Source organism: Ascaphus truei, chromosome 12 (assembly GCF_040206685.1).
Source record: "Ascaphus truei isolate aAscTru1 chromosome 12, aAscTru1.hap1, whole genome shotgun sequence".
NCBI classification, from domain to species: domain Eukaryota; kingdom Metazoa; phylum Chordata; class Amphibia; order Anura; family Ascaphidae; genus Ascaphus; species Ascaphus truei.
The window spans coordinates 45,612,251-45,635,744 of record NC_134494.1 but is presented as its reverse complement, the minus strand read 5'-3'; the positions used below and the strand labels follow the sequence as shown (position 1 = coordinate 45,635,744).

At 50.7% G+C, this 23,494-nt stretch overlaps 1 protein-coding gene across 1 annotated transcript in view; it reads left to right on the top strand.

The window, feature by feature from the left end:
- Positions 1-9,074: 9,074 nt before the first annotated feature.
- LOC142464213 (catalase-like) overlaps positions 9,075-23,494 on the top strand; it is a 204,931-nt gene continuing 190,511 nt past the window's right edge. The window contains exons 1-4 of the mRNA XM_075567579.1: positions 9,075-9,229; positions 15,120-15,288; positions 19,232-19,342; positions 21,796-21,926. Of these exons, the coding sequence (XP_075423694.1) occupies positions 9,164-9,229; positions 15,120-15,288; positions 19,232-19,342; positions 21,796-21,926 (477 nt within the window). The 5' untranslated portion in view covers positions 9,075-9,163. The remainder of the gene's footprint in view (positions 9,230-15,119; positions 15,289-19,231; positions 19,343-21,795; positions 21,927-23,494) is intronic.

The window sequence follows — 23,494 nt, the reverse complement described above, 5'->3', positions numbered from 1 at the left end:
CTGTAAAGCGCTACGTAAACCTAGCAGCGCTAAACAGGAACATGCTATTATTATTATTATTATACAAATAACTCATAAACCATGGCCCAGTTCCTGAATAATTAGTGGCAGCCGGTTATTAATTGATGCAAACAGCGTGCGGAATGTGGACTAATCTCTGTAAGAGCTGAACATTCGCTGCCAACTTTAAACACTGATTAGGAACTTGGTAATTATCCCTGAAAGGATTTACCGGGCACATTTCCTCTGCAGGCGACTGTATAAAAGAAAGCATCAGAAACAAGTCCAGCAACAACTGTCACCCGCAGAACAGTAACACCCACCGTCACGTCTCTGTCAAAAAACATCTAGTGGGACTCAGTGCTCCTGTGTGCAGCGCTGTATACTGTATACCTGCTCCTGTGTGCAGCGCTGTATACTGTGTACCTGCTCCTGTGTGCAGCGCTATATACTGTATACCTGCTCCTGTGTACAGCGCTGTATACTGTATACCTGCTCCTGTGTGCAGCGCTGTATACCTGCTCCTGTGTGCAGCGCTGTATACCTGCTCCTGTGTGCAGCGCTGTATACCTGCTCCTGTGTGCAGCGCTGTATACCTGCTCCTGTGTGCAGCGCTGTATACTGTATACCTGCTCCTGTGTGCAGCACTGTATACTGTATACCTGCTCCTGTGTGCAGCGCTGTATACTGTATACCTGCTCCTGTGTGCAGCGCTGTATACCTGCTCCTGTGTGCAGCGCTGTATACTGTATACCTGCTCCTGTGTGCAGCACTGTATACTGTATACCTGCTCCTGTGTGCAGCGCTGTATACTGTATACCTGCTCCTGTGTGCAGCGCTGTATACCTGCTCCTGTGTGCAGCGCTGTATACCTGCTCCTGTGTGCAGCGCTGTATACCTGCTCCTGTGTGCAGCACTGTATACTGTATACCTGCTCCTGTGTGCAGCGCTGTATACGGTACACCTGCCCTGTGTGCAGCGCTGTATACTGTATACCTGCTCCTGTGTGCAGCGCTGTATACTGTATACCTGCTCCTGTGTGCAGCGCTGTATACTGTATACCTACTCCTGTGTGCAGCGCTGTATACTGTACACCTGCTCCTGTGTGCAGCGCTGTATACTGTACACCTGCTCCTGTGTGCAGCGCTGTATACTGTATACCTGTTCCTGTGTGCAGCACTGTATACTGTATACCTGTTCCTTTGTGCAGCACTGTATACTGTATACCTGCTCCTGTGTGCAGCGCTGTATACTGTATACCTTCTCCTGTGTGCAGCGCTGAATACTGTATACCCGCTCCTGTGTGCAGCGCTGTATACTGTACACCTGCTCCTGTGTGCAGCGCTGTATGCTGTATACCTGCTCCTGTGTGCAGCGCTGTATACTGTATACCCGCTCCTGTGTGCAGAGCTGTATACTGTATACCTGCTCCTGTGTGCAGCGCTGTATACTGTATACCTTCTCCTGTGTGCAGCGCTGAATACTGTATACCTGCTCCTGTGTGCAGCGCTGTATACTGTATACCTGCTCCTGTGTGCAGCCCTGTATACTGTATACCTGCTCCTGTGTGCAGCACTTGTAATTATATCTGGCATCAAGCATAAAGGGGAACTGAACACAGTTTTTTTTTTGCTCAAATAATGTCACCGCAGGTTTATTTTCCTATTATTATTATTATTATTGTTATTATTATTATTATTATTAAGCACGTCTTCGTACACAGAGGATATTACGAGGAGTGCAATCCGTTTCTGTGCCCTCGAGGTACCGACATAGCAAATCATCGACAATAATGCCACATGAATCATTAGTTTACATGAAGATACAAGCAAGATAAGGATCAGTCAGGGAGACACCATGTCACCTAAGGCGTGTCATATAGAGCGCGCTGTCGCGCGACTGTGTGTGGCTGACGTTGAGACGCACGCATGGCGTGAGCTGTGGCGCGTCAGACCAGAGAAATGACAAAAGAATTGTATTTTCGTGCTGTTGCCGCACCACGCGACGCTATGAACCAATCACAGCGTGGTCTAGCACTGTGATGTCATAGCCATGACCCCTAGCCCTGCGCGTAACCGCTTACCCTCTACATACTAAATGCCCCGCGCCACGTGCATGCGCAATGCCATGCGCGCGCCCGCACACGCACCAGCGCGCACTATATTACAAGCCTAAGCTTCTCGCAGCAACACTACAAGAATTGTTTGGGACATTGGGAAGAAAAAGGAATCAAAATCAACGGTGTCTATTTGAGTCGCCTACAATTTGCAAACATTATTTCTGTCCGAACACCAGAAGACCTCCAGCAAGAACCCAGAGAACTCGCGGAAACGGGTAAGAAGGTGACCAGGGCACGTATAAATCCGTGCAGGTAATGTGATGGGCAACAAGAGCTTCAACCCCACAAAGACTGGAATAAACGGAACAGAACTACATGTCGCAGCCTTAGTCTGCCTTGGCCGGCAGATATTATCGGTTAGGGACCTTATGAATGAAATCAATAAGAGAATGAAGATGGGATGGAGGACATTCAGAAGAAGCAGGGCAATCTTTCAAGGGAACGTTACCCTGTCACTGCCCCTCTGCTCCCTCTCCCTGTCACTGCCCCTCTTCTCCCTCTCCCCTCTGTTCTTTCTCCCTGTCTCTGTCCCCTCTGCTCCCTCTCCCTGTCTCTGTCCCCTCTTCTCCATCTCCCCTCTGTTCTCTCTCCCTGTCACTGTCCCCTCTTCTCCCTCTCCCTGTCCCCTCTTCTCCCTCTCCCTGTCCCCTCTTCTCCCTCTCCCCTCTGTTCTCTCTCCCTGTCACTGTCCCCTCTTCTTCCTCTCCCTGTCACTGTCCCCTCTTCTCCCTCTCCCTGTCTTTGTCCCCTCTGCTTTCTCTCCTTATCACTGTGCCCTTTGCTCTCTCCCTGTTTCGTCCCCTCTGCTCTCTCTCTCTGTCTCTGTTTCCTCTGCTCTCTCTCTCCCTGTCTCTGTCCCCTCTGCTTCCTGTCTCTGTCCCCTCTACTCTCTATCCCTGTCCCCTCTGCACTCTCTCCGTGTCTCTGTCCCTTCTCCCTGTCACTGTCCCCTTTACTCCCTTTCTCTGTCCCGTCTGCTCCCTCTCATCATCATAATCATCATTTATTTTTTTTAAGTAACTACTGGCCTCCACTTAAGGGCATCACAATACTTTACAGTCAGTTTGAACTACAATTAAATACAATTATTTTGTTACATAAGAGACAGACAAGAAAAGTCAAAGTTATAATAATAAGTGGTTGCATTAAAGGTTATACACATTAAATGTACAGACATTTCATGGACAGTCATAGATATGATTATGGGCAAACATACGTAACATTTACAGACAAGGTTAAAATGGTGTTAAAAGAGGTAGGATAGGCCTGCAATGTGTTAGAAGAGATAGGATAGGCCTGCAATGTGTTAGAAGAGGTAGGATAGGCCTGCAATGTGTTAGAAGAGGTAGGATAGGCCTGCAATGTGTTAGAAGAGGTAGGATAGGCCTGCAATGTGTTAGCAGAGGTAGGATAGGCCTGCAATGTGTTAGAAGAGGTAGGATAGGCCTGCAATGTGTTAGCAGAGGTAGGATAGGCCTGCAATGTGTTAGAAGAGGTAGGATAGGCCTGTAATGTTTTAGAAGAGGTAGGATAGGCCTGCAGTGTGTTAGAAGAGGTAGGATAGGTTAGCAATGTGTTAGCAGAGGTAGGATAGGCCTGCAATGTGTTAGAAGAGGTAGGATAGGCCTGCAATGTGTTAGAGGTAGGATAGGCCTGTAATGTGTTACAAGAGGTCGGATAGGCCTGCAATGTGTTACAAGAGGTCGGATAGGCCTGCAATGTGTTACAAGAGGTAGGAGAGGCCTGCAGTGTGTTAGAAGAGGTAGGATAGGTTAGCAATGTGTTAGGAGAGGTAGGATAGGCCTGCAATGTGTTAGAAGAGGTAGGATAGGCCTGCAATGTGTTAGCAGAGGTAGGATAGGCCTGCAATGTGTTAGAAGAGGTAGGATAGGCCTGCAATGTGTTAGAGGTAGGATAGGCCTGTAATGTGTTACAAGAGGTCGGATAGGCCTGCAATGTGTTACAAGAGGTCGGATAGGCCTGCAATGTGTTACAAGAGGTAGGAGAGGCCTGCAGTGTGTTAGAAGAGGTAGGATAGGTTAGCAATGTGTTAGGAGAGGTAGGATAGGCCTGCAATGTGTTAGCAGAGGTAGGATAGGCCTGTAATGTGTTAGAAGAGGTAGGATAGGCCTGCAATGTGTTAGAAGAGGTAGGATAGGCCTGCAATGTGTTAGAAGAGGTAGTATAAGCCTGCAATGTGTTAGAAGAGGTAGGATATGCCTGCAATGTGTTAGAAGAGGTAGTATAAGCCTGCAATGTGTTAGAAGAGGTAGGATATGCCTGCAATGTGTTAGCAGAGGTAGGATAGGCCTGTAATGTGTTAGAAGAGGTAGGATAGGCCTGCAGTGTGTTAGAAGAGGTAGGATAGGCTGCAATGTGTTAGAAGAGGTAGGATAGGCCTGCAGTGTGTTAGAAGAGGTAGGATAGGCCTGCAATGTGTTAGAAGAGGTAGGATAGGCCTGCAATGTGTTAGAAGAGGTAGGATAGGCCTGTAATGTGTAAGAAGAGGTAGGATAGGCCTGCAATGTGTTAGAAAAGGTAGGATAGGCATGCAATGTGTTAGGAGAGGTAGGATAGGCCTGCAATGTGTTAGAAGAGGTAGGATAGGCCTGCAATGTGTTCTTAGAAGAGGTAAGATAGGCTGCAATGTGTTAGAAGAGGTAGGATAGGCCTGCAATGTGTTAGAAGAGGTAGGATAGGCCTGCAATGTGTTAGAAGAGGTAGGATAGGCCTGTAATGTGTTAGAAGAGGTAGGATAGGCCTGTAATGTGTTAGAAGAGGTAGGATAGGCCTCTAATGTGTTAGAAGAGGTAGGATAGGCCTGCAATGTGTTAGAAGAGGTAGTATAGGCCTGCAATGTGTTAGCAGAGGTAGGATAGGCCTGCAATGTGTTAGAAGAGGTAGGGTAGGCCTGCAATGTGTTAGAAGAGGTAGTATAGGCCTGCAATGTGTTAGAAGAGGTAGGATAGGCCTGCAATGTGTTAGAAGAGGTAGGATAGGCCTGCAATGTGTTAGCAGAGGTAGTATAGGCCTGCAATGTGTTAGGAGAGGTAGGATAGGCCTGCAATGTGTTAGCAGAGGTAGGATAGGCCTGCAATGTGTTAAAAGAGGTAGGAAAGCCCTGCAATGTGTTAGAAGAGGTAGGATAGGCCTGCAATGTGTTAGAAGAGGTAGGATAGGCGTGCAATGTGTTAGAAGAGGTAGTATAAGCCTGCAATGTGTTAGAAGAGGTAGGATAGGCCTGCAATGTGTTAGCAGAGGTAGGATAGGCCTGTAATGTGTTAGAAGAGGTAGGATATGCCTGTAATGTGTTAGAAGAGGTAGGATAGGCCTGCAGTGTGTTAGAAGAGGTAGGATAGGCTGCAATGTGTTAGAAGAGGTAGGATAGGCCTGTAATGTGTTAGAAGAGGTAGGATAGGCCTGCAATGTGTTAGAAGAGGTAGGATAGGCCTACAATGTGTTCTTAGAAGAGGTAGGATAGTCTGCAATGTGTTAGAAGAGGTAGGATAGGCTGCAATGTGTTAGCAGAGGTAGGATAGGCCTGCAATGTGTTAGAAGAGGTAGGATAGGCCTGCAATGTGTTAGAAGAGGTAGGATAGGCCTGCAATGTGTTAGAAGAGGTAGGATAGGCCTGTAATGTATTAGAAGAGGTAGTATAGGCCTGCAATGTGTTAGCAGAGGTAGGATAGGCCCGGAATGTGTTAGAAGAGGTAGGATAGCTCTGCAATTTGTTAGAAGAGGTAGTATAGGCCTGCAATGTGTTAGAAGAGGTAGGATAGGCCTGCAATGTGTTAGAAGAGGTAGGATAGGCCTGCTATGTGTTAGAAGAGGTAGGAAAGGCCTGCAATGTGTTAGAAGAGAGGTAGGATAGGCCTGCAGTATGTTAGAAGAGATAGGATAGGCCTGCAGTGAGTTAGAAGAGGTAGGATAGGCCTGCAGTGTGTTAGAAGAGGTAGGATAGGCCTGCAGTGTGTTAGAAGAGGTAGGATAGGCCTGCAGTGTGTTAGAAGAGGTAGGATAGGCCTGCAATGTGTTAGCAGAGGTAGGATAGCTCTGCAATGTGTTAGGAGAGGTAGAATAGGCCTGCAATGTGTTAGAAGAGGTAGGATACCTCTGCAATGTGTTAGAAGAGGTAGGATAGCTCTGCAATGTGTTAGAAGAGGTAGGATAGCTCTGCAATGTGTTAGAAGGAGTAGGATAGGCCTGCAATGTGTTAGAAGAGGTAGGATAGGCCTGCAATGTGTTAGAAGAGGTAGGATAGGCCTGCAATGTGTTAGAAGAGGTAGGATAGACCTGCAGTGAGTTAGAAGAGGTAGGATAGGCCTGCAGTGAGTTAGAAGAGGCCCTGCCACAAGGAGCTGAAAATCTGTAGCCAGGGTACATGGGGTACAGGGGATGAGAGGGCTGGTGAATTTCAGAGGCAATAACATTATTAAACAGCAGAGAATGGCGACACCCTTTGGCTGCCCTTTGGCCGACGCCTTTGGGGTGACTTGGGTGTTATGGCCCAGAAATTCTTTGTGAAAATGAAAAAAGCAACATGGCAACACCCAGTATCTCAATCAGACATGGAGGGGGCGGGCTGATGGACTCCAGGGGGTCTGAAGTGGCTCTTGTCCTCTCCCTGTCCCCTCTGCTCCCTCTCCCTGTTTCTGTCCCCTCTGCTCCCTGTTTCTGTGTCCCCTCTGCTCCCTGTCTCTGTCCCCTATGCTCCCTTTCCCTGTCTCTGTCCCCTCTGCTCCCTCTCCCTGTTTCTGTCCCCTCTGCTCCCTTTCCCTGTCTCTGTCCACTCTGCTCCCTGTCTGTCCCCTCTGTCCCCTCTGTTCCCTCTCCCTGCCTCTGTCCCCCTCTGCTCTCTCGCCCTCTCCCTGTCCCCTCTGCTCCCTCTCCCTGTCTGTCCCCTCTGCTCCCTCTCCCTGCCTCTGTCCCCCGCTGCTCTCTTGCCCTCTCCCTGTCTCTGTCCCCTCTGCTCCCTCTCCCTGCCTCTGTCCCCCTCTGCTCTCTCGCCCTCTCCCTGTTTCTGTCCCCTCTTCTCCCTGTCTCTGTCCCCTCTGCTCCCTGTCTCTGTCCCCTCGGCTCCCTCTCCCTGCCTCTGTCCCCCCCTGCTCTCTCCCTGTCTCTGTCCCCCCCTGCTCTCTCCCTGTCTCTGTCCCCTCTGCTTCCTGTCTCTGTCCCCTTTAATCTCTCTCCCTGTCTGTCCCCTCGGCTCCCTCTCCCTGCCTCTGTCCCCTCTGCTCCCTGTCTCTGTCCCCTCTGCTCCCTGTCTCTGTCCCCTCTGCCCCTTCTCCCTGCCTCTGTCCCCCTCTGCTCTCTCTCCCTCTCCCTGTCCCCTCTGCTCCCTCTCCCTGTCCCTTTTTGCTCCATATTGCTACCTATGGCCCTTCATCCATATCCTGTGTAAGGCTGTTTCCCCACCCGGTGGGAGATTCTGCCATTACCGCGTGTGTGGTGTGTGCTACCTGTTGATAAGCAGAAGGGCCGACTTGTCCGCCGATGTTTGTGGGGACACAGGACAGGTTTCTGGGGTACATACCCACCATACATCTCTAGCAGTGCAGCGCCTCCATCTGCCGCAGGCTCCAGATGTATGGAGGCGATCTCCTACGACAGAAACAATCCCTCTCCTCCCCCAGTAAGATCACACACCGGGCAGGAGGTATAAGAACTGGAACGGTTTATTCTGTCAGCCACACAATAACGGCAGACTTCTGCCCATTGCTGTCTCCGGCTTGGATATCCAGTTGTAGGATGGTCCCTGGACCTGCACTACGGGTCAAGGGCCCCGGCAGCAGTCCTAGCTCTTCCCTGGCCCTCTAGCAGAGGCAGGTGAAAGGTGCACACTCACTCTCCCCCGGGGGGGAAGAGGAATAGAGAAGGCTCAATGTTCAGACAACCTGTTGTGTGACCTCAATTCCGATTTCTCTGCAGTATAAGCGCTCTAATGCCGGATCCACATCATATTATAATTCCTCATACATATAACTCCATAGCACTGGTACCGGGGGTTTCTGCAGTAATGTCCAGTATTGCAGTGGTATACAGTCCTTAACGAGACCTATATTCCCTGAAGGGGCAGGGCAATGAGAATGAACCCACTACTCCACCCCTCATTGGGATGATCCCTGGACCTCCATTGACCACACAGATGACGCAATATTATATAAGGATTATTTACTCACATCTCTGGAGTACTCCCCTCCTGTGCTGATCCTGAGGCGTGCTGCCACTGAGCACTCCTGGATAAAGTGCTTTACGCACGAAACATGTAGGAGGTTTTTACACTTCTGTATATGATGGACGAATAAAGAATATTTTTTACTAACTTTTTGTGACCCGCTCTCCTTGGCGGCACGCTACGTTCTTCTGGATATTGCGTTGTGTAACCTGCCTCTCTCAAGTGGGGAGAGGCACTGACTAAGTTTGGGCGGCAATCCCCTTAAGTACAGCCAGAAGGATGGAACCAGGTCTGACCCAGGATTGGGCAACCCAGGCCTGATTCCACCTCTTCCCCTGTCACTCAAGAGCACTGCAGGGACTGGGGAAACCCCATGTTAAGTACTGGCAGGCCTGCTCTTACCAGGACTTACTGCCAGGGAGGGCAAACTGGTAGACAAGAACCAGTCCTGGCTACAACTGTGAAGCTGCTTAACTGCTCTGGAGAAGATTTTTGTCCCATTCAGTTGAATAGAGCTGATCTCTTCTGCAGTCGGTAAACAGCTTCACAACCTTCTGACTGGGGACCTGAGTCTCTCATCCTTCTCTGTGCTGCACACAGTAGGATGCAGGGGAGAAGTTTAAGGAGTTTCCCTGTTATTAATAGTACAAGGATCCTCCTTGTTGTATAGTGTCAGGCTGATACTATAATGGGATGGATTCCAACCCAAGCGACCTGCTGTATCCTGCACATGTGTGAGAGGAGGGAGGTGCCCAGGTGTCATCCGTCTATAAATTCAACACATCTGTGACTATGGACTAATAGGTCACATCAGTACTCACACTGGATGATCAGTACTCACAGTGGTTCACCAGTACTCACAGTGTATCATGGCCAGCAGGTGCATCTATATTCCCCATCAGCAGAAGCGCACGGAGGAGACCCATGGACCTGAGGTAAGGCTCAAGGAGGTGATGGAGCAGGAGATCTATATGGAAAGAAGACACCTTCAAATGGTTATTGTTATTATAGTTTGTATGGCTCGTTTATCAATGAATATACAGTAATAATGATTTGTGACATACATAATACATTATATATAGGGCGTTTCATTTGCAAAGTGCTTTACTTTATTACTCTAGAGATGCTCAGCCATCCGTTGGGTAGGAAAGCTGCCTTTATACTGCAAAGCATGATACCCAATTCTACACCCTCTCTCTCTCTATCTATCCCTCACCCCTCTCTCTCAACTTCTCCCTCGCTCTCACTCTTTCACCTCCCCCCCCTCCTCCCTCTCTCTGTCCCCCCTCCCTCACTCTCTCTCTGTCCCCCCTTCACTCTCTCTCACCCCTCTCTCTCTCTCTATCCCCTCTCTCTCTCTCTCTCACCCCTCTCTCTCTCTCACCCCTCTCTCTCTCTCTATCCCCTCTCTCTCTCTCACCCCTCCCTCTCTCTCTGTCCCCCCCTCTCTCTCTCTCTCACTAAATGAGCTCAGATAGATGTTGGGGTACTGTAGTTCCTTGCTGGGATATGTTTAAGCAGGAAGCCCTTCCGTGTAACACACAGCTGACTAGTTTATTTCTCTATATCTATGTGTCTCATTTACTTATAATATAATACACTGGAGGTGACATCTTTAATGAGCCCGTGGTGACAGCTCGCTGATCTGGGATGTGGGGAACATATGGCAGATCTAGTTTTTGCTAATGGCCTTTTCTTTATATGGGAATCAGTGGTGGATCTGTGCTGTTACTCGGGGGGAAATTGTGCTATAAATCTCTAATCAGACACAGGGACGCTGCTTAAGGTCCTTTGACCACTGATAAGAATGATTGACAGGTGGGTCAGCGTGATGTCACTCAGAGAAGTGTAACGCTCCAACATACGATGAAACTGGTTCTGTTCCTGTCATGTAGCCGCATTATACCGTAAACCTCCGAAAAATGTGTCCAAGGAGCTTTGCCGTCACTGAAAACATTAACTGCATTTAAGTGCGGTGCCATGACATGCTAGTGACACGCTGTGTGTGACAGGTTCCATGTTAGTGCCATGACATGCTAGTGACACGGTGTGTGTGACAGGTTCCATGTTAATACCATGACATGTTAGTGACACGGTGTGTGACAGGTTCCATGTTAATACCATGACATGTTAGTGACACGGTGTGTGACAGGTTCCATGTTAGTACCATGAGATGTTAGTGACACGGTGTGTGTGACAGGTTCCATGTTAGTACCATGACATGTTAGTGACACGGTGTGTGTGACAGGTTCCATGTTAATACCATGACATGTTAGTGACACGGTGTGTGTGACAGGTTCCATGTTAATACCATGACATGTTAGTGACACGGTGTGTGACAGGTTCCATGTTAGTACCATGACATGTTAGTGACACTGTGTGTGTGACAGGTTCCATGTTAGTACCATGAGATGTTAGTGACACGGTGTGTGACAGGTTCCATGTTAGTATCATGACATGTTAGTGACACGGTGGAGTTTGACAGGTCCCATGTTATTACCATGACATGTTAGTGACACGGGGAGTGTGACAGGTCCCATGTTATTACCATGACATGTTAGTGACACAGTGTTTTTTGACAGGTCCCATGTTAGTACCATGACATGTTAGTGACCCTGTGTGTGACAGGTTCCATGTTAGTGACACGGTGTGTGTGACAGGTCCCATGTTATTACCATGACATGTTGGTGACACTGTGTGTGTGACAGGTTCCATGTGAGTACCGTTAGGCCAGGGTAATGCAGTTGATGTGGTCTACTTAGATTTTGCAAAGGCTTTTGATACGGTTTCACACACGAGGTTGGTGTACAAAATAAAGCAAATTGGACTCAGTAATAATATATGCACCTGGATTGAAAACTGGTTAAAGGACAGACAACAGAGGGTTGTCATAAATGGAACTTTTTCAGGTTGGGCTAAAGTCTTGAGTGGAGTACCTCAAGGATCGGTCCTGGGACCCCTGCTTTTTAACTTGTTTATTAATGACCTTGGGGTTGGGATCAAGAACAAAGTCTCCATCTTTGCTGATGATACTAAATTGTGTAAGGTAATAGAATCAGAGCAGGGTGTAATTTCTCTTCAGAAGGACTTGGAGAGACTGGAAACGTGGGCAGGTAAATGGCAAATGAGGTTTAATACAGATAAATGTAAGGTTATGCATTTGGGATGCAAGAATAAAAAGACGACTTACAAATTAAATGGAGATATATTGGGGGAATCCTTGATGGAGAAGGATTTAGGAGTGTTTGTAGACAGCAGGCTTAGCAATAGTGCCCAATGTCATGCAGTAGCTGCAAAGGCAAACAAGATCTTATCTTGCATCAAACTGGCAATGGATGGAAGGGAAGTAAACATAATTATGCCCCTTTACAAAGCATTAGTAAGACCACACCTTGAATATGGAGTACAATTTTGGGCACCAATCCTAAGAAAAGACATTATGGAACTAGAGAGAGTGTAGAGAAGAGCCACCAAATTAATAAAGGGGATGGACATTCTAACTTATGAGGAGAGACTAGCTAAATTAGATTTATTTACATTAGAAAAGAGGCGTCTAAGAGGGGATATGATAACTATATACAAATATATTCAGGGACAATACAAGGAGCTTTCAAAAGAACTATTCATCCCACGGGCAGTACAAAGGACTCGGGCCATCCCTTTAGGTTGGAGGAAAGGAAATTTCACCAGCAACAAAGGAAAGGGTTCTTTACAGTAAGGGCAGTTAAAATGTGGAATTCATTACCCATGGAGACTGTGATGGCAGATACAATAGATTTGTTCAAAAAAAGGTTGGACATCTTTTTAGATGGGAAAGGTATACAGGGATATACCAAATAAGTATACATGGGAAGGCTATTGATCCAGGGATTAATCCGATTGCCAATTCTTGGAGTCAGGAAGGAATTCATTTTTCCCCTTAATGGGGTTTTTTGTTTGCCTTCCTCTGGATCAATAAGTTAGTATAGATATAAAATAAAGTATCTGTTGTCTAAATTTAGCATAGGTTGAACTTGATGGACGTACGTCTTTTTTCAACCTCATCTACTATGTAACTATGTAACTATGTAACCATGTTAGTGACACGGTGTGTGTGACAGGTCCCATGTTAGTACCATGACATGTTAGTGACACTGTGTGTGTGACAGGTCCCATGTTAGTACCATGACATGTTAGTGACACGGTGTGTGTGACAGGTTCCATGTTAGTACCATGACATGTTAGTGACACGGTGTGTGTGACAGGTCCCATGTTAGTACCATGACATGTTAGTGACACTGTGTGTGTGACAGGTCCCATGTTAGTACCATGACATGTTAGTGACACGGTGTGTGTGACAGGTTCCATGTTAGTACCATGACATGTTAGTGACACGGTGTGTGTGACAGGTCCCATGTTAGTACCATGACATGTTAGTGACACGGTGTGTGTGACTGGTCCCATGTTAGTAGCATGACATGTTAGTGACACGGTGTGTGTGACAGGTCCCATGTTAGTACCATGACATGTTAGTGACACGGTGTGTGTGACAGGTCCCATGTTAGTACCATGACATGTTAGTAACACTGTGTGTGACAGGTTCCATGTTAGTGACACTGTGTGTGACAGGTCCCATGTTAGTACCATGACATGTTAGTGACACGGTGTGTGAGACAGGTTCCATGTTAGTACCATGAGATGTTAGTGACACTGTGTGTGACAGGTTCCATGTTAGTACCATGACATGTTAGTGACACGGTGTGTGACAGGTTCCATGTTAGTACCATGACATGTTAGTAACACTGTGTGTGACAGGTTCCATGTTAGTGACACTGTGTGTGACAGGTCCCATGTTAGTACCATGACATGTTAGTGACACGGTGTGTGTGACAGGTTCCATGTTAGTACCATGACATGTTAGTGATACTGTGTGTGACAGGTTCCATGTTATTACCATGACATGTTAGTGACACGGTGTGTGTGACAGGTCCCATGTTAGTACCATGACATGTTAGTGACACGGTGTGTGTGACAGGTTCCATGTTAGTACCATGACATGTTAGTGACACTGTGTGTGACAGGTTCCATGTTATTACCATGACATGTTAGTGACACGGTGTGTGTGACAGGTCCCATGTTAGTACCATGACATGTTAGTGACACTGTGTGTGACAGGTTATATGTTGGTACCATGACATCTTAGTGACACTGTGTGTAGAAAGCGTGGTATAAGTGAATATTTGAACTTGTTCACACATGGATGACACACGCAGATTATATACGATTTTGAAGTGTTACTATATATTGTTAATTCCTCTGTAAATCTGGAGAGTTGTGTGTTAAACCCATCGAGCCAAATGGGCCATTAATACTTTGCAAACAAAGCATTGCTCACCTTGTGACAGCGCAAATTCCTCAGCGGGATTACAGCGAGAAATGAGAAGGGCGTCGGCTCCAAACGCAGACATCTGTGGGGATGAAGGATGTATACCTCTATAAGGTGTAAACATATTACATACTCCGCCTGTATGAAGCTTTCCAATGGGTGTCACAGGGAGGGGACGGAGTCACTGCAATGTGACACAACAAACATGCATTATTAATGTCACATTTGGAAAACCCATCCATCTGATGGAACACGGAAATTAAGGAGTTTCTTATAGCCCGTAGTCTGGCCCTGAGCACAGATTTACAGTGTGTGTGAATATATATATATATATATATATATATATATATATATATATATATATATATATACACACACATACAGTGTCAGGGAATACAGGTGCAGAGAAAAGAACGTCTCGCTAGGGAATTTGGCAGAAGAGCTAACCATCAAATAGTCATTAGGAATCAGTGTCAGTCTATTAGGGGTGACCGGGCACTTCTGAGAGGGTCAGTACGTGCACTGGATGAGGAGACGATGGTTTGCAGGATCCGGGAACCTTCCTCGCTAGTTTCCAGAGAAGACATGGAGTGGGAGTCAGGAACCCCGGGGGGGAGGGGCCTGATAGTGACAGGAGGGACCTCACAGTGACAGGAGGGTCCTCACAGTGACAGGAGGGTCCTCACGGTGACAGGAGGGGTCTCACAGTGACAGGAGGGGCCTCACAGTGACAGGAGGTGTCTCACAGTGACAGGAGGGGTAGGAGAGGCCATACGGTGAGAAGAGGGGCCTCACAGTGACAGGAGGGGTAGGAGAGGCCATACGGTGAGAAGAGGGGCCTCACGGTGACAGGAGGGATAGGAGAGGCCATACGGTGAGAAGAGGGGCCTCACGGTGACAGGAGGCGCCTCACGGTGACAGGAGGGGCCTCACGGTGACAGGAGGGACATGATTCTATAACACACATTTGTTTTATAATAAAGAAATGTCCCATCATGCTTTAACTTTCTCTATAACTGCACGGACTGGTTTTATTATCAGAGTATAACATACTTACGCCCAAAGAGGCTTTAACTTAGGTGAAATGCTAACGGAGATATTAAAAACTCAGTAACGATGCGCAAAGTGCAGCTTTCCGCCGTAACGAGGCCTTGCGTTAATTTATGCAAAGAGTCGTTCCCTGTGACAGCGCCGATCCCCACAGCGCCGGTATGGTTACCGCAGTGACGCGTTAGGTCAGAGCTGAATGTGGCGTTACTCACATCCAGGCCCAGATATATGGGTTTTGCTGGAAGGGAAGAGAGCGCGACAGAGAGAGATGTGTTACCCCGGGGAAAATAAGGTTCGTTGACAGCACTGAGTGACGAGACCTCTGGGCCTCAGAACGTTAGCGTTGTGGTGTAAGAATAACGGCGGTATTGTTAGGTTATAAGAACACTGACGGGTTTCTCTCTCCGCAGCAAGATGTCCTGACCACTGCAGCTGGGATTCCCATCGGAGAGGCGCTGAGTGTGATGACCGTGGGCCCCCGGGGGCCCCTGCTCATGCAGGATGTCATCTTCACAGAGGAGATGGCTCATTTCAGCCGGGAACGGATCCCTGAGAGGGTGGTGCATGCCAAGGGGGCCGGTGAGATGCGCCAATGGTTATATATATATAAAATTATATACAGTATATGCGAGAATCTCCTTGTGACCTTGGGAAGTCACTTTATCTCCCTGTGCCTCAGGCATCAAAAACACACAGAGTGTAAGCTCCACAGGACCGTGTCTGTAACATTCCCATGTGCTGCGTACAGCGCGCTATACTGTCATTGTGACGCTTTCAGGCCCATAGGGAGAAAAGCGCTATATAAAATAAAGTTTATCTACTATATATTTCTGAAAGCACTGTATGTCTGCGTCCCTAGCGGCAATCTCATTGGTCCCTTGGGCCGCCCGCCCCCGCACACCTCTCATTGGCCTGAGGCGGAGTGACGGGCCAAAGGACACATCACACACACACACACACACACACACACACACACACACACACACACACACACACACACACACACACACACACACACACACACACACACACACACACACACACACACACACACGGGGGGGGGGGTGTTACATACATTAGGGGGGCTCACAGTGTTAGCAGCACCCGCGCGCACCTCCTCCTCTCCCCGTGTCTCCCGCGCTTTCACCCCGACCCCCCCCCCCCCCCCGGCGCCGCTACAGTCAGCGGGACACACACACTATTATTACCCCTTCAGCGCCCCCCCCCCCCCCACCCAGTGTCAGCGGCCGTGCGAGCCCCCCCCTCTATATCTCCCACCTCTCCCCCCACACACATATACATGCCCCCCCTCCCCGGCGCTACAACTCACCCCTCCCCGGCGGGGGAACAGCCAGTGGCCAGGCAGGCTGCCTCGCGGCGCCGAGTACCCAAGATGGCGGCGCCCGGGACACAGCGGGGGAGCGGCCACAACACGCTGCCTCCCGCCTCAGATCCACGTGGGACCTGCCGGATGGGTGAGTGAGCGGCCTTCACCTCCCTTCACCTCCCCTCCACCCCCCCTTCACCTCCCCTCCACCCCCCCTTCACCTCCCCTCCAGTGTCAGTGTCTCCCCGATACCCCCCCCCCCCCGGCGCCGCTACAGTCAGCGGGGGAGCGAGCGAGCGCCCGGGACACAGTGGGGGAGTGGCCACAACACGCTGCCTCCCGCCTCAGATCCACGTGGGACCTGCCGGACGGGTGAGTGAGCGGCCTTCACCTCCCCTCACCCACCCCTCACCCCCGTTCACCTCCCCTCACCCCCTTTCACCTCCCCTCACTCCACTTCTCCTCCCTTCCACCCCCTTCACCTCCCCATTTACCTCCCCCCCTTCACCTCCCCTCCACCCCCCCCTCTTCACCTCCCCTCCACCCCTCTCTTCACCTCCCCTCCACCCCCCCCCTCTTCACCTCCCTTCCACCCCGCCCCCCTTCACCTCCACTCCACCCTCCCCTCCCCTCCACCCCCCCTTCACCCTCCTTCGCCTCCCCTCCACCCCCCTTCGCCTCCCCCACCCCTTCCCACCGCCTCCCCCCCTTCCCACCGCCTCCCCTTCCTTCCCACCGCCTCCCCTTCCTTCCCACCGCCTCCCCTCCCCCTTCCCACCGCCTCCCCCCCTTCCCACCGCCTCCCCTCCCTTCCCACCGCCTCCCCACCCCCCTTCCCACCGCCTCCCCCCCTTCCCACCGTCTCCCCTCCACCTTCCCACCGCCTCCCCCCCCTTCCCACCGCCTCCCCCCCCCCTTCCCACCCCCTCCCCTCCCCCTTCCCACCGCCTCCCCCCCCATCCCCCCCTTCCCACCGCCTCCCCCCACCCCCTTCCCACCGCCTCCCCCCCTTCCCACCGCCTCCCCTCCCTTCCCACCGCCTCCCCTCCCCCCTTCCCACCGCCTCCCCCCCTTCCCACCGCCTCCCCTCCCTTCCCACCGCCTCCCCTCCCCCCTTCCCACCGCCTCCCCTCCCCCCTTCCCACCGCCTCCCCTCCCCCCTTCCCACCGCCTCCCACCCCCTCCACCCACCCCTTCCCACCGCCTCCACCCCCCTTCCCACCGCCTCCCCCCCCTTCCCACCGCCTCCCCCCCCTTCCCACCGCCTCCCCCCCTTCCCAACGCCTCCCCCCCCCTTCCCACCGTCTCCCCTCCACCTTCCCACCGCCTCCCCCCCCTTCCCACCGCCTCCCCCCCCTTCCCACCGCCTCCCCCCCCCTTCCCACCCCCTCCCCTCCCCCTTCCCACCGCCTCCCCCCCCATCCCCCCCTTCCCACCGCCTCCCCCCACCGCCTCCCCCCCTTCCCACCGCCTCCCCCCCTTCCCACCGCCTCCCCTCCCTTCCCACCGCCTCCCCTCCCCCCTTCCCACCGCCTCCCCCCCTTCCCACCGCCTCCCCTCCCTTCCCACCGCCTCCCCTCCCCCCTTCCCACCGCCTCCCCTCCCCCCTTCCCACCGCCTCCCCTCCCCCCTTCCCACCGCCTCCCCTCCCCCCTTCCCACCGCCTCCCAGCCCCCCTTCCCACCCCCTCCACCCACCCCTTCCCACCGCCTCCACCCCCCTTCCCACCGCCTCCCCCCCCTTCCCACCGCCTCCCCCCCTTCCCAACGCCTCCCCCCCACTTCCCACCGCCTCCCACCCCCCTTCCCACCGCCTTCCCACCCCACTTCCCACCGCCTCCCACCCCCCTTCCCACCGCCTCCCACCCCCCGCCTTCCCACCGCCTCCCCCTTCCCACCACCTCCTCCCCCTTCCCACCACCTCACCCCTCCTCCCCCTTCCCACCACCTCCCCCCCCTTCCCACCACCTCCCCCCCTTCCCACCACCTCCCCCCCTTCCCACCACCTCCCCCCTCCCCCCCCTTCCCACCACCTCCCCCCCCTTCCCACCACCTCCCCCCTCCCCCCCCTTCCCACCACCTCCCCCCCCCTTCCCACCACCTCCCCCCTCCCCCCCTTCCCTCCACCTCCCCCCCCTTCCCACCCCCCCCCCCCTTCCCACCACCCCCCCCTTCCCACCACCTCCCCCCTCCTCCCCCTTCCCACCACATCCCCCCTCCTCCCCCTTCCACCCACCTTCCCCCTCCTCCCCCTTCCCACCACATCCCCCCTTCTCCCCCTCCGCTCCCCTCCCCTCCACCCCTTTTTCCCCTCCACCCCTTTCCCCTCCCACCCCCTCCCACACTTCCACCCCTCCTCTAACCCTTCCCCCCCCTCCTCTAACCCTTCCCCCCCCTCTAACCCTTCCCCCCTCCTCCACCCCTTGCCCCCCTCCTCCACCCCTTGCCCCCCTCCACCACCCCCTCCTCCCCTTCCCGCCGCCCTTCGCCTTCCTGCCCGCCTTACCGCCTCCCCACCCCCGCCTCTGCCTTTCACCCGCCCTTACTCCGGCCGCCTCTGCCTTTCACCCACCGCCTCACAGCCACTGCACGCACTCAACAGACACCCGCCACACTCGACACATACCTGCCGCCACACACACCTGCTGCCTCCCGCCCCTACGCACCGACATCACTGACCCACAGCCTCACACCCTAGCAGGACCCCCACTCACAGACAGCACTCACAACCCACGCGACACCTGCCGCCTCACACCCTAGCAGGACCCCCACTCACAGACAGCACTCACAACCCACGCACCACCCGCCGCCTCACACCCTAGCAGGACCCCCACTCGCAGACAGCACTCACAACCCACGCGCCACCCGCCGCCTCACACCCTAGCAGGACACACGCCTCACATTTTGACATCACTTATGGCACCAAAATATACATTGTACTGTGGTGTGGTTACAATAAACCATTTTTATACAACATCGTATTACATTTTCTTCCATCTTTCTTTTCAATATTATTATCCAACCTTTCCAACAAATAGTCACCTATTGTTCCACGATTTATAAATAATACTACCTATTACGCATTTACATCCCGGGCAACGCCGGGTCTCTCAGCTAGTATATATATATATATATCAAGGAAAGGCTTATACAGTGTTTATGCTATATATATATATTAAATGTATTTCTTTTGCAGGAGCTTTTGGTTATTTCGAAGTAACTAACGATATCACCAAATACTGCAAAGCAAAAGTGTTTGAGTCAATCGGCAAAAAAACCCCAATAGCCGTTCGATTTTCTACTACAAGTAAGTGGCGGCTGTGATGTGACATTCTAGGGGGGAGGCTGGCTGGGGAGAGGCTGGCTGGGGGAGGCTGGCAGGGTGAGGCTGCCAGAGGGAGTCTGGCAGAGGGAGGCTGGCTGAGGTAGGCTCGCTGGGGGAGGCTGGCTGGCTGGGCGGAGGCTGGCTGGGGGGAGGCTGGATGGGGAGAAGCTGGCTGGGGGAGGCTGGCTGGCTAGCTGGGCGGAGGCTGGCTGGGGGAGGCTGGCTGGGAGAGGTTTAGGGATATTGTATGAATATTTGTATAGCGCCAACAATGTACATAGTGCTACGTAAAACAGACATTGCAGTACAGGGAGAAATAATACAATAAGTGCATTTAACATAGTGAATATGCAGGAGGGTTTTTAATGAGTTAGGTGTTGATGATCAGGAAACAGAGAAGTGAATCCCAGGAGCCCAGTGTGCAATATATATAGCTGTGTGTACGTGTCACAGGCTCCAGAGATGTTATTTGCGTTCTTGTTTCTCTGCACCTAACACTCTTATTACGTTAATAAAAAGATGCTGCAGAAGGCTGGTCAAGCCCCCTGGACTAGGCCAGACCCGTTCCCCGTAGGCCCCAGCTAGTTCCCCTTACACCGCAGTGGCGTATTGTAGGGCTGTGTCACGGTAGCTTATGACAAGATATAATGAACACCAAATATCTGGGTTGAACTGAACGAGGCTTAGATATAATAAAATATATTTATTCCTTAAAAAAGGTGAACACAGCAATATAGTACAGTTAACAGGCAAGAAGGTAACACTTACTTAGGGTTGGGGGATGGAGAAGTATCAGCTAGCAATTCTCCAGCAATCCAGTGACATTCAAGATGGTATCAGAAGCACAACTTAAATCTGTAGGGTTGACACAGTTTATATACCTGTGTAACCCTATTCTTAACATTGAATACAGACTATTGGTGAACAATTATCTGTATCCAATCCCTAACGTGGAGACACAGATTAACCCATGCCCCCCAGCTAATTAGCCCATGTGTACTGGGACTCTATGGGTAGCCCCATAATTAAATCAGGGGCGACGACCAGTCTACCAAATGAAGTATCTGCATTGTTTGTAGGTGTAGACATAACACTTACAAACCACTCCAGTTTGATGATTCTCCACCCTCAGGTAACAATTAGCGTGGCAGAGTCTGTTGATTAGTACTTGGTCTGTTGATTAGTACTTAGTGTAAACAATCAGGGCAGTTAACTTTTGATCACAGTGCTTAGGCTCAATCAGCCGGCTGCCCTTCATGACCTATTAGCATAGCAGAGGGAGTCTGCATTTTCAGAACAGATCCAAAATACCATACATATACTCTTTAATATCTACACATATTAATAAGTTCCATTCTGGTGGGCTCAGTGGGTCGAAATGTGCCAGTTTTTAATGCCTACAGTGACTCCACATATTGGCGAAATATCAACTCTCTGCGACCCCCAGAACTGGAGATACAGAAATGCACTTTAAAACATTAAAATACAGGATTATAATGAAACATGGGAACAGGGGAACATACATTTTCATGACATGACAAGGTGTAAACCACATTCCTGGACCGCAGTCCAGTCAACCCCTTGCCTCCCTGGTGAGGTCAGGGGGTGGCCATATGGGGTGCAACCCCTTTAATACCGGGCCAACCCCCCCTCTCCCTCTACAGGCTGGAGGCACTGCATCGTGGGATCACGGAGACGGCCTCTCTGAGCATACCATGGTGTACGGGGAGGGCAGCGCTGCCTTCACATATATCTCTGGGTGGGATTGTTCTGCTGGACATTGCGTTCTAGGTGCCCAGGGCACCCTCAGTACTTTTGGGGGACAATTGGGTTGTTGTTACCTACCGGAGATTGTTTATTGTGTATGTATTGTATTCCGGGGAGTACTATGGGACCATAGTAAAGTGTGTTGCATATACATTGTCTGGAATGTGGTTATTTGAGGTATACCCTATAGGTATACCTGTTCCCGTGAGGGGCTATCCCGCCAGCGCTGGGATCCTCACGGGTGGAGGCGCTGCACCCATCACTCCAGGCTCCCCAAGCGCGGAGGCTCAGGCCTCTTGTAAGCCTAACAGGTTAGCACTGTAACACCTGTATCATCCGAATCTCCCTGGGGAGGAGGGAAGGGGTGTTACACCAGCTTCAGCACAGGTGGCTCAATCAGAAGCTCATTCTTAGACTTAGACTGAGTCTTAGACTGAGCCTCTGATTGAGCCTCCTGTGCTGAAGCAGGGCCTGATTGAGCCACCTGTGCTGAAGCTGGGATATCCTGAAAACCTGGCCTGAGCCCCCCTGGTGTAAGTGACGATACTCTGCGTGTGTAAATAGCGCGTTGTGTTACTGTGCGCACATTGCATATCCAGCAGTCGGGACAGGGTTAATCACCAGTCTGTACGGTGGAGATAACGGATACTCATTACTCTTACCCACAGCTGGAGAATCTGGGTCCCCCGACACAGTGAGAGACCCCCGTGGCTTCGCAGTGAAGTTTTACACAGAGCATGGCAACTGGGACCTTGTGGGGAACAACACACCAATATTCTTTATCCGGGACCCCATCCTGGTCAGTACAAAGCCACGTGTGTCAGTGAGCCACATAAGCCACTGTTATGATCAGGCACAAAGCGAATCCCTGCGCTTCTCTCATTGGGCTATCAATATATGGGGAAATAAATATACAAAGTGACACCTAAGTCTGTAAGACAAAGGAGACTTCTGGTTACATCCTTTGATCAAACAATGCCAAGCTTGCTAACCAACGTCACGGTAAGTCTCAGTAGCAGGTCCCTATGCTAAATGCATACTAGTGTTCTGTGAAATATACCCTGAAGGGGTTAATAAACTAAGCATAAGCTTATGTAACTTAGTGCAGTTAAAAACTGGTATATACCAGTGAAGATACTTACATGTAAGTAAAGTGAATTTACAGGGACCTTACTGGGAGATTATATCCCTTGGAAAGGAGGGACTGACCTCCCACAAGCTGCTCAATAAGCAGTTACAGGTGGACTGGCTAAATACAACTAGATATCAACACGGTTCTGCTCCAGAGACCCACTGCTCACGTACACTTGTATTAAAATTGTTATTAAAACCGTGCGATCACTGGCGAAATATGTGTTTGGAGAGGCGGCTCTCTCTGTGCTGCTCTCTGTGCTGCAGATCGCCGGGTGAGCCCTTTAGAGACAGGCAGACATCCCGTCGCTGGCTCCTCGCCAGTTTTGGGCATTTTGCTATTGCAGATATTCGAGGCTTTCTGATACGTGATAACAACGCTCAAAGAACTGGCGGAGGTTACTAGCATAGAATCTGCCCCCCTCCAGACGCACTTACCAGAACGCCCTCCTAATGTCTCTGTACGTTCTTCCTAGAAATTAGATTGTAAGCTCTTCGGAGCAGGGACTCCTCTTCCACAATGTTACATTTATGTCTGAAGCACTTCATCCCATGATCTGTTTTGTATTATTTGTTATTTATATGATTGTCACGTATTACTGCTGTGAAGCGCTGTGTACACTAATGGCGCTATATAAATAAGGACATACATACATTCCTTGGCCTTGGCATTCACCAGGGAAGAGTATGAAGGGGTTTGCATGTCACTCCCAGGGCTGGGACCATGATCACTGTGACGGGAGCTTTGTGACAGGCTATAATAATACACCAAATAACTGGGTTGAATTGAACGAGGCTTAGATATAATAAAGTATATTTATTCCTTAAATAGGTGAACACAACATGTAATACAATTAACAGGCAACGTTTTGGGTTGGGGAAAGGAAGAAGTATCAGATAGCAATTCTCCAGCAATCAGGTAACAATCAAGATGGTATTATAAGACAATGGATATAGGGGTTACCACAGGTTATATATCTTTGTAACCCTATCCTTAACATTGAGTACAGGCCATTGAGTCACAATTACCTGTATCCAATCTTTAATGTGGGAACACATTTTAATCCCTGCCCCCTGCTAGTTAGCTCATGCGCACTAGGTCCCTGGGGGTCTCATTTCTGTAGCCCCACATTTACATCAGGGACGCCGGCCAGTCTGCCAAATGGGATATCTGGCAGGATACCCTTTGTTGGTAGGTGTAAAATATGAGACTCATAGATCCCTCTAGATTAAGGT